The sequence below is a fragment of the Brachyhypopomus gauderio genome, chromosome 8 (genome assembly GCF_052324685.1).
Source record: "Brachyhypopomus gauderio isolate BG-103 chromosome 8, BGAUD_0.2, whole genome shotgun sequence".
Classification (NCBI taxonomy): domain Eukaryota; kingdom Metazoa; phylum Chordata; class Actinopteri; order Gymnotiformes; family Hypopomidae; genus Brachyhypopomus; species Brachyhypopomus gauderio.
In genome coordinates, this window is record NC_135218.1 from 7049380 (window position 1) to 7066520 (window position 17141).

The 17141-nt window shown below is 38.6% G+C and overlaps 1 protein-coding gene and 1 long non-coding RNA gene across 4 annotated transcripts; one reads left to right on the forward strand and one right to left on the reverse strand.

Moving 5' to 3' along the window:
• Positions 1–3362: 3362 nt before the first annotated feature.
• LOC143521325 (uncharacterized) lies at positions 3363–9636 on the reverse strand. 3 transcript variants are annotated; one of them, XR_013132716.1, is made up of 3 exons: positions 9583–9636; positions 8777–8852; positions 3363–8172 (listed from the first exon to the last, which is right to left on the reverse strand). It is a non-coding gene; the product is annotated as an uncharacterized LOC143521325 (long non-coding RNA). The 3 variants fall into 3 exon arrangements; XR_013132717.1 differs by having other exon boundaries at positions 3363–6899; positions 9583–9625; XR_013132718.1 differs by lacking the exon at positions 9583–9636 and having other exon boundaries at positions 3363–6899; positions 8107–8172; positions 8777–8884.
• Positions 8923–14939, forward strand: rhebl1 (Ras homolog, mTORC1 binding like 1). The gene is made up of 8 exons (XM_077014084.1): positions 8923–9308; positions 10278–10349; positions 10544–10611; positions 12120–12202; positions 12314–12370; positions 12446–12493; positions 12581–12662; positions 12856–14939. The coding sequence occupies exons 1-8, from the start codon at positions 9257–9259 to the stop codon at positions 12946–12948; spliced, it is 555 nt and encodes a 184-aa protein (XP_076870199.1). The 5' UTR covers positions 8923–9256; the 3' UTR covers positions 12949–14939.
• The last annotated feature ends 2202 nt before the right edge of the window (positions 14940–17141 follow it).

A 17141-nucleotide genomic window follows, 5' to 3' on the forward strand; every position in this document is an offset into this window, starting at 1 on the left:
CCGGGCGAGCCGTCCACAGTTCAAGCGCTGCTCTGACAACCCCCAAGAACTTGTCACCAGGAGTCAGCACCCAGAACAGGCCATCACAGACAAACCAAAGGGACCCATAGGAGGAACATGACAGCTATAGTCCATGACAAGGTGTAGGCATGAAAGAAAGGCTCTTGAAAACTCATGGAGGGCAGACTGCTGGCAACTGGTGGACCACTGGACTGTAGCACAAGTCCTTGGCAATCCTTAGCATCTGGCCATAGACAAACTAAGCTGAAGAGGTCTGGAGGTCTTTCAGCGTGATCAAACTAAGGCCCAACATGATCCAGGGGAGCATGTCAAGCCAGCCATCATCTCAGAGGTTGGCTTGGAATGTGGCCTTCAAACAGAGATACAACCACTTGCACAATCCTTTGGTCTTGGTAGGCGGTAGTGCAGTGAAGGTACATCCAAGACCCTTAGCTATGCTCCTTCTGAGATTAGAGTGAACTGAGCTGCTGTCTCAGGATATGTATGATGAGGTACCAAGCTATGTGACCCATGGGACAATGAATGACCAGGCTACTTCTGAGGATGTCTTCAACAAAAAATAGTATGTCCTCTGGCCTTCTAATGGTCCTGTCAATGAGTGTGAGGAGAATGTATCTGCAAGAACAGCAGGGCACTGAATCACAGACAGCCACAGTTGTCATCAGGCACCAGCCAGTTCATTTCGCAGCTTTTGAAGCTGTTGGGTGAGAGGCATTTCTTGGCTTTGGCAACAAATTGCGTATGGAAGAAACGGAGCTACAGTAGTCTTGGGTGGGGGAGCCAAGACTGCGATACTTGCAGGACGTGGGGGTATGAGTTGGCACATGGCAGGATGACACTGCTGCCTGATTGAGAATATTCTTTCAGCCTCTCTAGCGCGGGGTAATGAGTAAGCTCACCAAAGCAATGGCTCAGCAAGCCCTCGTGACTGTGGTCGCCTCCAGGCACTCCCTCACTCCTTATGCTGCTATAGATAAGCCTACTGAAGCCACATGCTAATCACCGGCACGTCTGCTATATGTATGGATGTTTCATTTGATGTTTACATATTTAACCTGCATTTTGTATCATATTTGCATGCTTCTACAAGGACTATTCCATAAAGCACCTAGAAAATGGTCTGGCTTGCCAGTGGATGTGCTGATGCCATCACCTACCTGAGGCCCAACATCTACATTGGAGGGCCTGCTCAGTCTAGAAATAGAACTATAAATATGGACTACTTCTAGCTGGGCTGCAAATGGAGGATGGGTTCCCTTTCGTGTTTCTTCCTAATTCTCACTAAGACACACACAGTCTCCTATACAAGATGTCATAGGCCTTCAAAAACATACTGACCTACTAGAATTGTATAGCGCAATAGAAAAGTTTCAGTTTTGTTTTTGCTTTGTGTTCAGGTAACCTAAAATTAATTTCATCTCAGTGACTTCCAGTGGCGCAAAAAGGGGGTATGCAGCGTATACGACGCATAGGGGCGCTGCACTAGAGGGGGCGCCAAATCGATGAGATATAATACTGAATTTGTGTCCATCTTACATTCGCATTAAATTTTAATTGAACAGCCAACTAAAATTGTAAATACAGTTGTGATCAAATTTATTCAACCCCCAATGCTGCGAAGGGTTTTATGGAATTCAGTGCACATTTGTAATTGTGTTCATAATGAAATCTTACAAGGACTTGTTAAAGAACTAAATGCAACTAAGATAGCATCAATTTTTTTTGTCATAAAGTATTAAATGGCCTTTTTGTGATTTCTTCATTGACACAATTATTCAACCCCTTTACGACTACCACTCCTAAGAACAGAGGTTCATTCCAGTGTTTTCCATCAGGTATTGAAAACATCTGTGGATGTCAACGAGCAGCAATCAAGCATGATAAGCACCAATTAGGCAGATTTAAAAGGACTGTGATACTCAGCTCCTTCTAGACATCTACTGGTGTGTTTCCAAGCATGGTGAAGGCAAGAGAATGGTCCCAGAAGACAAGAGAAGAGGTTATTGCTCTTCACAAGAATGGCAATGGATATAAAAAGATTGCGAAGTTGTTAAATATTCCAAGAGACACTATCGGAAGTATCATTCGCAAGTTCAAGTTAAAGGGCACAGTGGAAACGTTACCTGGTCGTGGCAGAAAGAAGATCCTGACCGCGACTGCTGTGCGCTACCTGAAGCGTAATGTGGAGAAAAATCCCCGCGTGACTGCTAAGGAACTGAAAAAAGACCTGTCAGATGTGGGCACTGAAGTTTCAGCTCAGACAATAAGGCGCGCACTGCATAACGAAGACCTCCATGCCAGAACGCCCAGACGCACCCCCTTGCTGACTCCAAAGAACAAGAAAAGTCGACTGCAGTATGCCAAAAGTCATGTGGACAAGCCACAAAGGTTTTGGAACAGTGTACTGTGGTCAGATGAAACTAAATTAGAACTGTTTGGGACAATGGACCAGCGCTATGTTTGGAGAAGGAAGAACCAGGCTTATGAACAAAAGAACACCTTGCCTACTGTGAAGCATGGCGGGGGGTCAATTATGCTTTGGGGCTGTTTTGCTTCTAATGGTACAGGAAAGCTTCAACGTGTGCAGGGTACCATGAATTCCCTTCAGTACCAGGAGATCTTGGAGGAAAATGTGATGGAGTCAGTCACAAACCTGCGGCTTGGGAGACGTTGGACCTTCCAACAGGACAATGATCCGAAGCACACATCCAAGTCCACTAGAGCATGGTTGAACATGAAAGGCTGGAACATTCTAGAGTGGCCATCGCAATCACCAGACTTAAATCCAATTGAGAACCTCTGGTGGGACCTAAAGAAGGCAGTTGCAGTGCGCAAGCCTAAGAATGTGACTGAACTGGAGGCTTTTGCCCATGAAGAATGGGCTAAGATACCCATAGGTCGCTGCAAGACACTTGTGTCAAGCTATGCTTCACGCTTGAAAGCTGTCATAACTGGAAAAGGATGTTGTACTAAGTACTAAAAAATAATGTCACTAGGGGGTTGAATAAAACTGATAATGATGTGAGCACAGTAAAGACATTTGTGGTTATTCCATCATAAATATTGTTATGTTTGTCTAATTTATAAGTGCCTCTTTGATATAATTGTAAATAAGATGACTGAAATGATCAAAATCAATGTCAAACTGGCCAAAACACTTTATTTCAGTGGGGGTTGAATAAATTTGATCACAACTGTAGGTAATAAATCTGTATAGGAAATACATTTGATTACCATACTTAAAATTATCCTTTGACAATTCTGTTACTAGGAAACTAAGCAAAACACATGTAAATCTACATGTGTTTTGCTTAGTTTCCTAGTAACAGAATTGTCTTTATTGTGAGATTGGTATGTTCAGTTCAGCATTGTGTGACGATCCAGCGATGGGCAATCTTCCTGAAGGAGTGTGCAACACTGAACAGAGTGACCTGTGAACTTAAAAAGGTGCGCAACATAATAGGACACAGGTGCTAGTAGTGAGGTGATTGGGACCTGGGGAGTGGTTTGGTGCTTGGGGGCATGTGCAGTGTGGGTGTGTGAGTGGGTGTAGGCGCCCTCTGGTGGTGGCCCGGCCTCCCCACAGTTACACATTTAAGGTGCTATCTAATTATCTTCAACTATTTCTTCTTAGCTTAGTTAGTCTATTAAAATTACACAATAACAAGCAAAAGGGTCAAACCACTTGGATTAATAGCAATGATGGGCAATGATCTTAATACTGCAACAATTTGGGTAAATTGGGCCCTGGTTTACTCTTTTTTCATGTCTTAGTCATTATTAGCTGGCTAAAACTGGTAACTTAAGGAAAACTCAATGTCAAATTAGCTACCCTTTACTCCTCCCTCAGGTTAGTCTCTGCGTATTCGTTTGTGTGTTTGTGTTATATCACCCAACCTAACACATTATATGAGCAGTATGAGCAGGAGTTAGCGGGGAAATAACTCCACCTTGGAAGCTAGCTTCTTCACACAGTGGCAGCTTTGCATAGTGTATGCATGTCTGCATCGTTACCAAAACAGCCAGTGCATGCAAGACACAACTGCAGTCCAAAAACCACAAACTGAATCAAGTCACTACATGCAACATAGGCCCTCAGTTTAAAAATCAGATTTAAGAAACTCATCAGACTTTTGTATGTAAACATAGCCTTATGAACTCTACTACCTAATAACACCAGAAAACAGCTGAAACAACATTGGAAACATTAAGTGCAGTGGGTTGGTGCCACAATTGTACACCACACAGGTTGCTCTGGTTTTAGAAGAATGTGGTTGGTTCCCTTCCGCAGAGAACATATACAGGTTCATCTCAATAAATTAGAATATCATCAAAAAGTTTATTTCAGAATAAAGAATGTGAAATGCATATATTATATACTGTAAATTAATGACAGACAGAGTGATCTATTTCAAGTGTTATTTCTGTTGATGATTATGGCTTACAGCCAATGAAAATCCAAAAGTCATTATCTCAAAAAATTTGAATAATTAACACAAAACCTGCAAAGGCTTCCTAAGCATTTAAAATGGTGCATTAATCTGGTTCAGTAGGTCATTGCTAAAGAAGCTGGCTGTTCACAGTGTGCTGTATCCAAGCATATTAATGGAAAGAGTGGAAAGAATCAAATCAAATAAAATCAAATCAAATAAAAATCAAATCAAATCAAATAAAATGTTATTTATATAGCGCTTTTTACAACAGTTGTGGTCACAAAGCAAGTTTAAAAGTGTCCGCATCCAAGCCCCCAGTGAGCAAGCGACAATGGCAAGGAAAAACTCCCTAAGAGCATGAGGAAGAAACCTTGAGAGGAACCAAGACTCAGGGGGGGAACCCATCCTCCTCTGGCTGACGACGGTCACCATGACAATTTAAAGAGAGAAAAACAAAGAAAAGATGTGAGGGGTAAATGAATTCCATCTTGGTGTGTATTTATATACACGAGTTCTTTATGTAATTCCTGGTCAGTCTTAAAAGTCTTGATGGTTGGTAATGTTATACATAGCAGAGGAGAATTCAGGGAGGTGAGAGGGCCCAGGGTAGTGGCTTTATCCATCATCCACACTGGTTAGTCAGGGTAGTGGGTTTATCCTTCATCCACACTGGTTAGTCAGGGCAGTGGGTTGATCCTCCATCATATTTGGTTAGGCAGGAGGTGGCTGGACCAGGATGGATCTCTGGAAAGGCTTGTCTCTCCTCATCTCAGTGTTCCTCGAGTAGGCGGGCAGCCATGTGGAGAAAAGGAGACCAACCAAATGCATTTACTGTACATACTTTTCAGTAGGCCAACATTTCTGCATTAAAAGTTTTTTTTTCCAGTTGGTCTTATCTAATATTCTTTTATACGTACATTAACTTTTATAACATTAACAGATATAAACAACTGAAATATCATGAATCTATATATGTTTCACTTTTTGTATTGAATTACTGAAATAAATGTACTTTTTAATGATATACTAATTTATTGAGATGCACCTGTATCATTCGAGACTACCTTCTATTGCATTGGTTTGCCCTGTGCTGCAGTCAGTCAGCATGTCTGGCATTTTTAAATGTTCTCAGCATCATCTGAGAATCAAGCGTGATATATTTCAGTCTCTTTTACATGTAGGTCTTGTTATTACAAAACCATGGGATTTACATTACATCACAGCAGTAGTGGTTAGTAGTGGTGTTGTTATTTAGTTTGATCATGTATCTGGGAGATGTGCTCTGGTTCACCAGGGAGAGAGACAAGGCCACATCTTATAGCCCTGAAAAGTGCATCACATTGTTCACAGTGGGTTCCTCTGAATCATACGTCTTTATCTGGGAGATTATTAATGTAGCCTACTCGTATTTATCAGTAGAGTAATTATAACACTGAATACTCTGTCTCAATTAAGATGATCTTAACACTATAATGACTTTACAAAATAGGCTTAAGCTGAGGTACATGTAGTCATGCAGGATATAGAAACTCATAGCTCCATTTGTATTTAGGTGTTTGTTTAAAAAATGAAAAGATGAGACAGACTTACCATGACAAAGTGGCTAGATGATGCGCCTGTGAAATTAAATCAACTAAAGCATATGAGGACAAGAACGAACAAGAACAAGAAAGAAGAGAAGAAGAATTACGGTGGAGGTTTATCTTCATTAGTAGGTGTACAATGTGCTATTTCCATTTAATGGTGTGTGGCATTCAAAGTAAATCAGAACAATAAACATGTTTCAGTCTTTCCTTTAATATGTTTTTCAGCTATTATTCCATGGAATAGCAAAAAGAATGTGCTCCAAAAAAAGAAAAGTAAAAATAAAAATAAATAAATGAGTATTTTTGGATATTGTATTTACTACCTCTACCCTGCTTACTTACAACCAATGATGAAGATGGGCACTGAGATGTGAAAATATGAAAATATATCTGCTTCTTTACTCTTGTCTTCTTCCTCTCATTAAAAGTACAAACAACTGAGAACATACTCCCTCTACAGATACCTGGATGGGATGTTGCCATGGAATCATGCAGCCTATTTTCAGGAGACAATCAGAATATGTATGACACAATAAACATTAAAGAACTACTGCTTGTTATCGCATTAAACACCTTTGTGGTTGAACACTGAAATTAAATGAACACACAGATGACCCATTTTGTGTTGCTATTCACAAAGAGTAGACTAATTTTATTGAATGACTGTGACTCCTCAGATATGTAGTCTTTTTTTATTTACCTGGATTACATTTATTGTTCTATGTATTTGGTTAATGTAGGTTTTGTGCAATGTTTGCAGTCTGTATATCTAAGCATTCCCACTTACAATGCATGGTTAAAGTTACCACTGTGATTTGACCAACCTTATCTTTGCGAGAGACCACGGGTAAGCACAGCACTGGGGGAGGATAAGAAAAAGCCTTAATAGACCAGAGTTTTGTCTAGGGGGGATGATCCTGCACCCCCTACAGAGGTCTGGGGCTGAAAACTTCATTTCCTGTAAAACCACTTGGTGAAGCAGCAACTGACACAATTCAAACAGGGTTTTGTCATGTAAAGTGACAACATCTATGCAGACCTTTGTTAAGTTAAACATAGTTAATCAAAATCAGGTGTCTTAAAGGACAGAAGTGTCACCATTAAGTGGGACAATGACAGTGTGATATCCACAGTTTTTAATTCATTCTTGGTGCATTTTAATACTGAAGATAAGATGCAACAGATATGCACAATATATGGAAAGTTAGGAACTCTTTTGAAGACTCATCGTTCAGTCATGAGGTGTGCTTGGGCATACGTCAGCTGTGAGTAGAGCATGCTGGTACCAATTTGTCACGCAAACACACTAACAGAAGCAGAAGCAATTGTCTGGAAATAGTCTGGAAATCTGTTTCCCTTGCATTCTGCTTTACTACACTAGTTCTGCTGTATGTGTGAGTCCTTGACAAATTCCAGAAGCAGTTTAGACCCCCACAATGTCCAAGTGACATTTGGGACATGGAACATTACTCTGAATAGCCATTTCAGGTGCTAATACCTTGGCTTTATGCAATGTAGCAAGCCATTCATCTTCTAACTGCAGCTTGCCCAGCAGCGGCTTTGAGTTGCAAATTTGAACCCTGCTTGTGAGTTTCAACTGTCACATACAGCACAATCATTAATGCGGTGTGACACAACTTTATCTTTACAAGCTCTTGGTACAAGTAGAGCCAGCAGGCGATAGTATATATTCAAGCTGTAGGACTTGTTGCCCCTGTTACTTTCTATAAATAACTTCTATAAATATTGCTCTTCACCACTACATAATGCTCACCCTGCCCCATGTGAGGTGGCTAGCGAGAACAGGTGTTTCTTTCTATACAAAATCACTGCTCCTTAAAAAATACCTTTTTTGTCTATTGAGACAATCACAGTATATAACACACCTCAGAAAAGATTAATTAGGGTCATTTTTGTGGTACTAAGCACAGATGTCTTTCAAGAGCACATGAAAGTTTCTTAAAGGAGCAAGACATTAATCACCAAATTCAGATACAAATCTACCACCAGTGATGAATATTTATGAAAGCGATTGTTTTTGCTTTTACCTATAAACTGCTACTCACCCGAGATGAAGAATTAAATGTGTTTGTAGTCCCTGAATGAATCAGCTAATGTTCCATGAAGCAGGTCTCTCAAATAAAGGTAGTATTGTTTTAAAAACAGATTTAATGCAGAACCTCTGATACATCCAAGCTACTATGTGGTTTAATAATTTGAATCACTGGAAAATAATGTGAAAAATAATGTAGAAAATATTATATTGCTCCTTTAAATTGTGAAATTCTAACTGTTTCTTTTAACACTAAGTTGAAAATGAACCTAAGAGCAAACAACTGCATGTTAGATGTGTATACATATCTTTCAAATGTCAACATTTGAATATTTTCTAGTGGAATTATTTTTGACATAATATAGTAGTCAAAAACAAAAAATATATATATATATATATATATATATATATATATATATATATATATATATATATATATATATATATATATATATATATATATATATAACACTGAGGGTACTAGTTCACCCAAAGATCACGCAATGAAAAAAGAAATATAACTGAATATAACTGAATGACCTTCAACCTTCAAAATTGATTTCGTCAATAACCGCTCATTCTTTTAAAATGCACTGGTGAAATGCGCATCATTTCCACCCAAATAGTTTACTTTTTTAATTCAGATTTACACATAAAACCTCATAAACAACATAAAAGCTCACCTCGAAATATATATTGGCGTAACAAAGCACGTGAGCTGGGCTCTCTGGATCGCCCTCCACCCAATCGGAACAACGTCTGAGGGGAAGGTCACGTGTGACGTCACCGCTTTTACGACAGTTTGTAGCTAGCAACAAAACTTATTTTCCGACAGTGGCTCGAAAGCGCCTCGGCAGTGAATAACCCTTTTTCGGTAGTCTCTTTTTAGTTTACGAATACGTATTCCGTTTATTTAATACCGAAAACTGATTTATACAATTATATTAATCGTGAGTGTACGATCTGTAGACATCGTGTTTGTAATTTTAGAGCAGGCGAGAGCATTAGCCGAGAGTTGCGCCTCGAGGCCTCCTGCGCGAAGAGCTGGAGAAAGTTTTGTTGTTGTCACGTGACGCGACGCGTACGCGGCGATAAAAGTGTGATTATATATTTGTGTGTTTTACTTTCACCTGTTTGATTTAAGCGTTTAACTATTTAAAATAATGCCTCAGCCAAAATATAGGAAGATCGCTGTGTTGGGATACCGATCAGTGGGTAAGTGTTCGCGTACAGTCGGTAAGTTAGGTGAGCTAATGGCCGTGCTAGCGCATTATCACGCTAATAACGATGATTGTGCTAACGCGGCTAACGCTGCTACACCCCCGCGCTGCTACATGTGTGTCATTATTAGCGGGCTACGACCGCGCCTAACGCGTGTGTAGTAGTAAGTAAATAATAGTAAATAGTAAGTAAGTAATAGTAAATAATAAATGTTGCAAAATACTCGTTTTTGTGGGGCGTTGGAAGATGAGTTTAAATGGAAAGTTACCCTCGCGTACGTTAGTGTTCACCTCCCTAGTCAAACACTGGCGCCCAAACCGCCAGTTCCGTGTAGTAATGTCGCATGATGTGAGCTGTGATTGAGTTGTGTACGTTAATGTGAGCTTTATTTGAGTTGTGTACGTTAATGTGAGCTTTATTTGAGTTGTGTACGTTCATTTGAGCTTTATTTGAGTTGTGTACGTTCATTTGAGCTTTATTTGAGTTGTGTACGTTCATTTGAGCTTTATTTGAGTTGTGTACGTTCATTTGAGCTTTATTTGAGTTGGTGTACGTTAATGTGAGCTTTATTTGAGTTGGTGTACGTTAATGTGAGCTTTATTTGAGTTGGTGTACGTTAATGTGAGCTTTATTTGAGTTGGTGTACGTTAATGTGAGCTTTGAGTTGGTGTACGTTAATGTGGGCTTTGAGTTGGTGTACGTTAATGTGAGCTTTAAATGAGATTGTGTACGTTAATGTGCGCTTTAAATGAGTTGGTGTACGTTAACGTGCGCTTTAAATGAGTTGGTGTACGTTAATGTGAGCTTTGATTGAGTTGGTGTACGTTAATGTGAGCTTTAATTGCATACAAGTGCCCTTGAATAGCTGGCTGTGAGGAAACATTTTAAACGTAAAAGTGATTTTATTTTATTTATGCGTCTCATAGTTGTCTGCTTTTTTTCTAATTGTCCCTTCTACAACAGGAAAATCATCCCTAACAATTCAGTTCGTCGAAGGACAGTTTGTAGACTCCTATGACCCTACTATCGAAAATAGTAAGTTTTTTTTAGAAATTGTTAATTAAAAAAAATCCTAGATTTTGTTTTTCAACAAATAACCATATCTGAGTCGATGATACGAGAAATGGTTAAATACATTTCTCAGACCGTTTGACTGTTACTGGCAGCAATTGATCATACAGCCTTTCACATTTGTTTTATTAACCACATCCTCTTTTCTGACATTGTAGCTTTTAATAAAATGGTGTCTGTGAATGGACAAGACTTTAATCTTCAACTGGTTGACACTGCTGGACAGGTAGGGGTGCCTAAACCATGCTGTGCTAAAGTTTTCACATGACTGTGTAACCAAAAAGTGGTTCATATGTGTAAAGTCTTCCAGCGACACAGAATCACAATTCTCATGACATGTTAGATTAGTCAGTGGGGTCTCTGGGTATACTTGTGCTTCTTTATCTGCCAGTACATGGCTCTTAAAATCTTAACGGACTGTAAAAATGAAGAGCACGTTCCACTTGTGCACAGATCTTGTGCATTTAAAACACACAGGAAGCATATGTAAAAAATAAAAATAAAAAAACTATGATTATTCTTGGGCCCAGCTTTGGTCTGTTCTTTTAGAGATACACTCGCTGGCCACTTTATTAGGTACACCTGTCCAACTGCTCATTTAACACAAATGTTGGATCAGCCAAACACATGTCAGCAACTCAATGCATTTAGGTAAGTAGACATAGCTAAGACAATCTGCTGCAGTTCAAACCGAGCATCAGAATGGGGAAGAAAGGTGATTTAATTAACTTTGAACATAGAATGGTTGTTGTTGCCAGACGGGCTGGTCTGAGTGTTTCAGAAACTGCTGATCTACTGGGATTTTCACGCACAACCATCTCAAGAGTTTACAGAGAATGGTCCGAATAAGAAAATATCCAGTGAGCGGCAGTTCTGTGGGTAACTGCAACTGTAACTCAAATAACCAGTCGTTACAACCGAGGCATGCAGAAGAGCATCTCTGAACGCACAACACGTCGAAACTTGAGGCGGATGAGCTACAGCAGCAGAAGACCACACCGCCTGCCACTCTTGTCAGCTAAGAACAGGAAACTGAGCCAACATTTGCACAGGCTCACTAAAATTGGATAATAGTTTGGAAAAATGTCGCCTGGTCTGATAAGTCTCGATTTCTGCTGCAACATTCAGATGGTAGGGTCAGAATTTGGTATCAACAACATGAAAGCATGTATCCATCCTGCCTTCGTTCAACTGTCAACCGTGTCAAAACCACAGCCTACCTGTGAATATTGTTGCTGACCTTGTTCATACAGTTATTGATCACACTGTACCCATCTTCTGATGGCTGCTTCCAGCAGGATAACGTGCCATGGCATAATGTGTGAATCATCTCAGACTGGTTTCTTGGACACAGCAATGAGTTCACTGTACTCGAATGGCCTCCACAGTCACCAGATCTCAATCCATTAGAGCAGCTTTGAGATGTGGTGGGAGATTCGCATCATGGATGTGCAGCTGACAAATCTGCAGCAACTGTGTGATGATATCATGTCAATATGGACCAGACTCTGTGAGGAATGTTTAAATCAGGAATAAGGCAGTTCTGAAGCCAAAAGGTGGTCCAACCTGGTATTAGTAAGGTGTACCTAATGAATTGGCTGGAGAATGTATGCATTATAAGGTATCAAGCTAGCATTTCTGTAGCTAGAGAGATTTGCCACAACCCTGCTTGTTACTTCTGTATAGGAGTACACAACAACAGTGTTGTATTCTTTTTTTCTTTCTCTTTTTTAGGATGAGTATTCCATTTTCCCACAGTCTCACTCGATGGACATTCATGGTTATGTTCTGGTATACTCTGTCACCTCAATGAAAAGGTTGGTGCTCTGCTTTCTTTGGTTCAGACAATGTAGTAACTTGTGTAATATGGTCACCATACACATGGAGTAATTCATTCTCTTCATTTTTCCATTCACTTTTGATTGCAGCTTTGAAGTGATTCAAATTCTTCATGACAAGCTGCTTGACATGGTTGGAAAGATACAGTAAGTGTGCGTGTTTGTGAGTGCAATAAATGTATGTGAAACAATGTGATTTCGAAATACTGTTTGGTTTTCCAGGGTGCCTACTGTTCTTGTTGGAAACAAAAAAGATCTTCACATGGAAAGGTAAGCATGATGAAAGGAATGAGCATAAAGGAGCGAATTCAAAAGGAATGTGCTATCCTGTCTTAACGCTTCCCATTTTTGATTCAGAGTGATTAAACCAGAAGAAGGCAAGAAGTTAGCTGATTCTTGGGGTGCTGCCTTTATAGAATCATCTGCTAAAGAAAACCAGGTAGTGTTATAACTTGTCTAATGTGTTGTTTTTATTGAATGCTATTTTTAATTAATGAAAGAAAGTGGATTCTTATTGCATGATAATTTAAAAGTACAGATAAATCGACTTTGCAAACACGTGTAATTTGTTTATTATTGCACACAGTCCCAGTCATACAGTCTTTTAACAGTTATGTGCTTTCATGTTACAGACTGCTGTAGAAGTTTTTAAGCGGATTATTTTGGAAATGGAGAAAGCAGATGGAAATGCCCAGTCAGAGGAGAAGAAGTGCTCAGTGATGTAGCTGCTAACTTCCTTTCAAAAGACATGCGGTGAACGCTCCCCCAGCCACAGTGAAGGGAGATGACTTCTCCAGACAGCATGCCACAGTATGGTGGGGCTACAGGTCCCAAATCCAACTCAGTTCCTCACAGCAGATGGGCCGATTCTTGTATGAAATGGAGAAAAACAGTGAGTGAGGAGTTGTCCAAAACAAGAAAAGAAAAATACCCAAAAGAAAGTATCTACTGTAGCCTTAATTACACTACTGACTGTTTTGCAATTAAAATTCCCAAGTTGCTTTCGAAGCACAATTCTGTCAAAATGGGGGATTCTGGAGCCACCAGGATTTTAATGAAGCAATGCATCTTAATTTAGACATATTTTTGTTATACTTGGAGCCCAACAGCCCATTAATAAACGTGTCTTTATACAGTGCCATCGTCTATTGGCTAAGATGCCTTTGACACAGTTTGCGTGAAATGTTTAAAAGAAACAAAAGAAAGGCTTTAAAACCACATGCTTGCTCAACTCTCAAAATGTACACACATAGAGGTGGGTGCATACAGTGGTGGGGTGGTCTGACATTAGTTTTGGTTTGTGTCTCAGCCAAGCTGCAGTATAAGTATCATTTTAAATTTAAGTAAAAATAAGTATACTTTTTTTCTAGGGCATATGATTTAGATTTAAGTATTACCACAGTCCGTTTAACCCAGTTTAATTTGTATTTGGTTACCTTTCTGAATTTAGTTAATTGGCAAGAGCATATAACCACTATTGAAGTTTAAAAGAAATTCACCAGGTTGAGTGTTAATCAGTTTAAATCCTGATGTACTGGTTTTCTCTTCCCCATCTCAAGATGCAGTGTCACATTACTGGTAATTCCATTTCTAGCTTGTCTTCTAGATACAGAGCTTTAGAGAATGCTGGTCAAAACATTCATGGTATTCAATCACGTTTTTAGAATTTCGTGTCATTTTCCTTTGGTGGTGTTTGGTTTTTTTTGGGGGGGGGGCACTAGAGCTGGAATAATGGTTGTTTGTTATTTCCAGTATAGATGTCTTATTTCTTATGCAGGCTAAGATGCTGCAAAACTGTAAACAGTGCTAAAAATGGAGGCAACATGAATTTCAGGTGGTTATGTAGCATAGTTTACACCTGATTGGTTTGATTTGGCTTCCTGGAAATTAGCACGTTATATTGTAAACACAATACATCAACCATGTTATGGTTTTTAATAATGGATATCAATGACTTATCGATACTGATAGTGTAATAGTCTGGTAAAGCTAATAAGTGCCTTACCTTGAACCACCTCTGATCTATTCCCTTATATAAATAGTTATCTGCCTGTCCTCTCTTCTTGAGCAGTGAAACTCTTGAAGGCTGGTCTCTCGTTCAGTAAGAGAGAATTTTTAAATGTCATTAATGAGGGGAAGGAACCTGGGGTGTTGCTCACATTGCTGTGTCCTTTTTCTCCTTTCCTAAATAGCATGGTTACAGACTTGCATTGTTTTGCTGTTCCAGTGTGCTTCATAGACCAAATTGTCTGGGTCTCGATAAGAAATTGTTGGCACAAGCCTAAATGATGAGATGGGTGATGTGACGGGTTTATTTGAAAACTATTGTGCTTCCACTATTTGCATCGCTTGATATGAATTGGAATTGTTTCTGGTGTTCTGCATGCTTCTGCAAGATGAAGGCCATTGCGTCTTGGCACAAAATAAACAAGTAAACATTCTCAACATTTTCCTTTAGTAAGGTGATAATAAGGTCATCTGGTCTTATGGTCCAGACGGGCAAAATCCCCAGTTGGATGTAATAATTTGTAGCCCCTAATTGCTCAATGTTCAATGTCCCTTTTCAGGGTTTTTCTCCTTTGTCCGTTTATTTTCATGGTGAATCTAGTGTTATACACCTAAAACATCTATACCTCTGCTGTGGGGGGTTACAGTTCATACAAAAAACCTTGCTGTAAACAATTTTGTAAATACAAATAAACAGTACTCCTTTCAATCCTGTTTACCTGTTCTTTTTTGTTTGTTTTATGATTCAGCTCTAGCCTTTAAATCTGTATGAGCAAAGTTACCCCCTTCATGACCTTTCATGCCAAATGTCTGTTTTATAATCTTAAATGATCTTGTATATCAATTTTGCTTAAAGCGCATAAATAATTTTACGTTCACCAAGATTTCCAGTGTGAGAGCAAGTTTTTGGCTTTTTGTTTTGAGTAATTGTGCAGGCCACTCTTTATTAATTCTTCATTTATTAGTTGGATGAAGTTTAGGGAGGGCAAAACTGGAATACCCTGTATGTATGTATATTTATTTTAATTTTTTATGTATTTTTCTTTTTTTAGCCGGGTCCATGGTTGTTTAGATGATGACAAGTTTTGGTCAGGTTTAGCTCTGAAGTCCAACATATTGAACCTGAAAGTAAACAATTACTATAGTATTATTACAATTACTATAAGTATAAGTCTGCCTTAATTTGGGTGTATGCATGTTCATTTCAGATTAATCCTAATGGCAGTCAAACATAAATCTGCATTTTATGATGTCAAGTAATTGGACAGTTGGATCTCATCTCATTACTTGGCTGTGTAGTGTTGCTTTAAGAGTGCTAACGAATACATACGTTTACAGCAAACACTCTTGTCCAGATTAAATTACAGGTAATTATGAGCACAGCCAACCAATATTTACAGCATATCAAAATTAAGTCATACACTGTTAAGCTTACAGATGGATTCTCTCTTCTTATTACAGTTCATGAACTGAACATGTCTTCTGCTTCAGGATAGCTGTTAACAAAACATTCTCCTCATAGTTTGTCACCAGAAAGAGAGAAAGCTTGCTCACAAATGACTATACAAACCACAGAGAGGATATGCTTGTGATCATTAAAACAAATATAAATAAATAAACGTTTAAAAGTCAGTAAAGTGCTAGTAGTATATGAAACAAAAATTGACCAGTACCAGATCCATGAAAGGTATGGAGAAAAGAAATGAATGGCTCATGGATCAAAGCATGTGACATAATCTGTGAAAGATGGCGGCATCACATTAATTCTCAAGCCTTTAAAATTGGTGGATCTAATAGGAAAGGCTGAAATCTTTTTAAAAAATCAGTATGATGAAATGTAGAGTAAAAGCCAAAATTATGTCTCCAGCTTGGATGTTATTCTACAGATATTCAATGGAGATCTCTTTATTAGTTTAAAGAAATATAATGCTATTAATTACAATAACAGAAGCTAAGGAAATGTCATAATGTGAACACATAATATTACTCATGTGAACATCAATGCACTGATGAAGACCAGAAGAATTTGTTATGTACTACATACTGCAATAAACCCATGAGTTACTTAGGAAAACAATACACAATAGAAACAGTTTGGTGCTGGTGAAAGTGTGAATTGACAAAATAATGCTCTTGCGAAAATTCAAAACCAAGAGTAACTTGTCATATAAAATCAATAAACATTTGTGCTTATTAGTTTAAATAGCAATGTTTGCACCCCCATTCAGTCCTGAATCAATCTGTCCTCATTCTCTCTTTCTCTCTTTGCTATTTATCTTTTATAGGTAAATTTGCACTTGCAATGTTTTGTTTAAATCCAAGAAAGGAATTGTTGGCAGTACACGTACAGACATCCTTACCCAGGTTGAAACAAAGGTGAATGGTGTTTGGACTTTTTTATAAAGGTGTCAATTTTTATGACTAAGCATGTATGTTATTCCTTAACATTGCCATGATTTTCTTAAGCATCTTTTAAGCAAACATTACATTAGTGCAATGTTACTAATTTTCGATAACACTCATTTCGTAACAATGACTGACAAGCTGAAAAGGATCGTGCAAGAACAATACTTTTAAAGCAGATTAGCATTTAAGTTCATGTTTAATGGGACAAGTTGATAATGCAAACCATAGAAATTCACCCACACATTTTTTTTTTTCATTTAACAGATCTGTCACTTTTTAAAAATGATTTTTGGTTTGTTTTATCTCTAGACCCGTGACATTGTAGCAATGCAGACTGCTGTCCTTCGTTATCTCCCGGTTTTTCTTGGGGATGATGGCAGTGATTTCTTCAAAGTCTGTTTTACATTATTAGATCAATTGTACAATTGGTTTTAGGTTTACATTGAATACATTATTTGCAAGGATATATTTTACATTATATTTATAACCTTTTTTTCAGAACTCA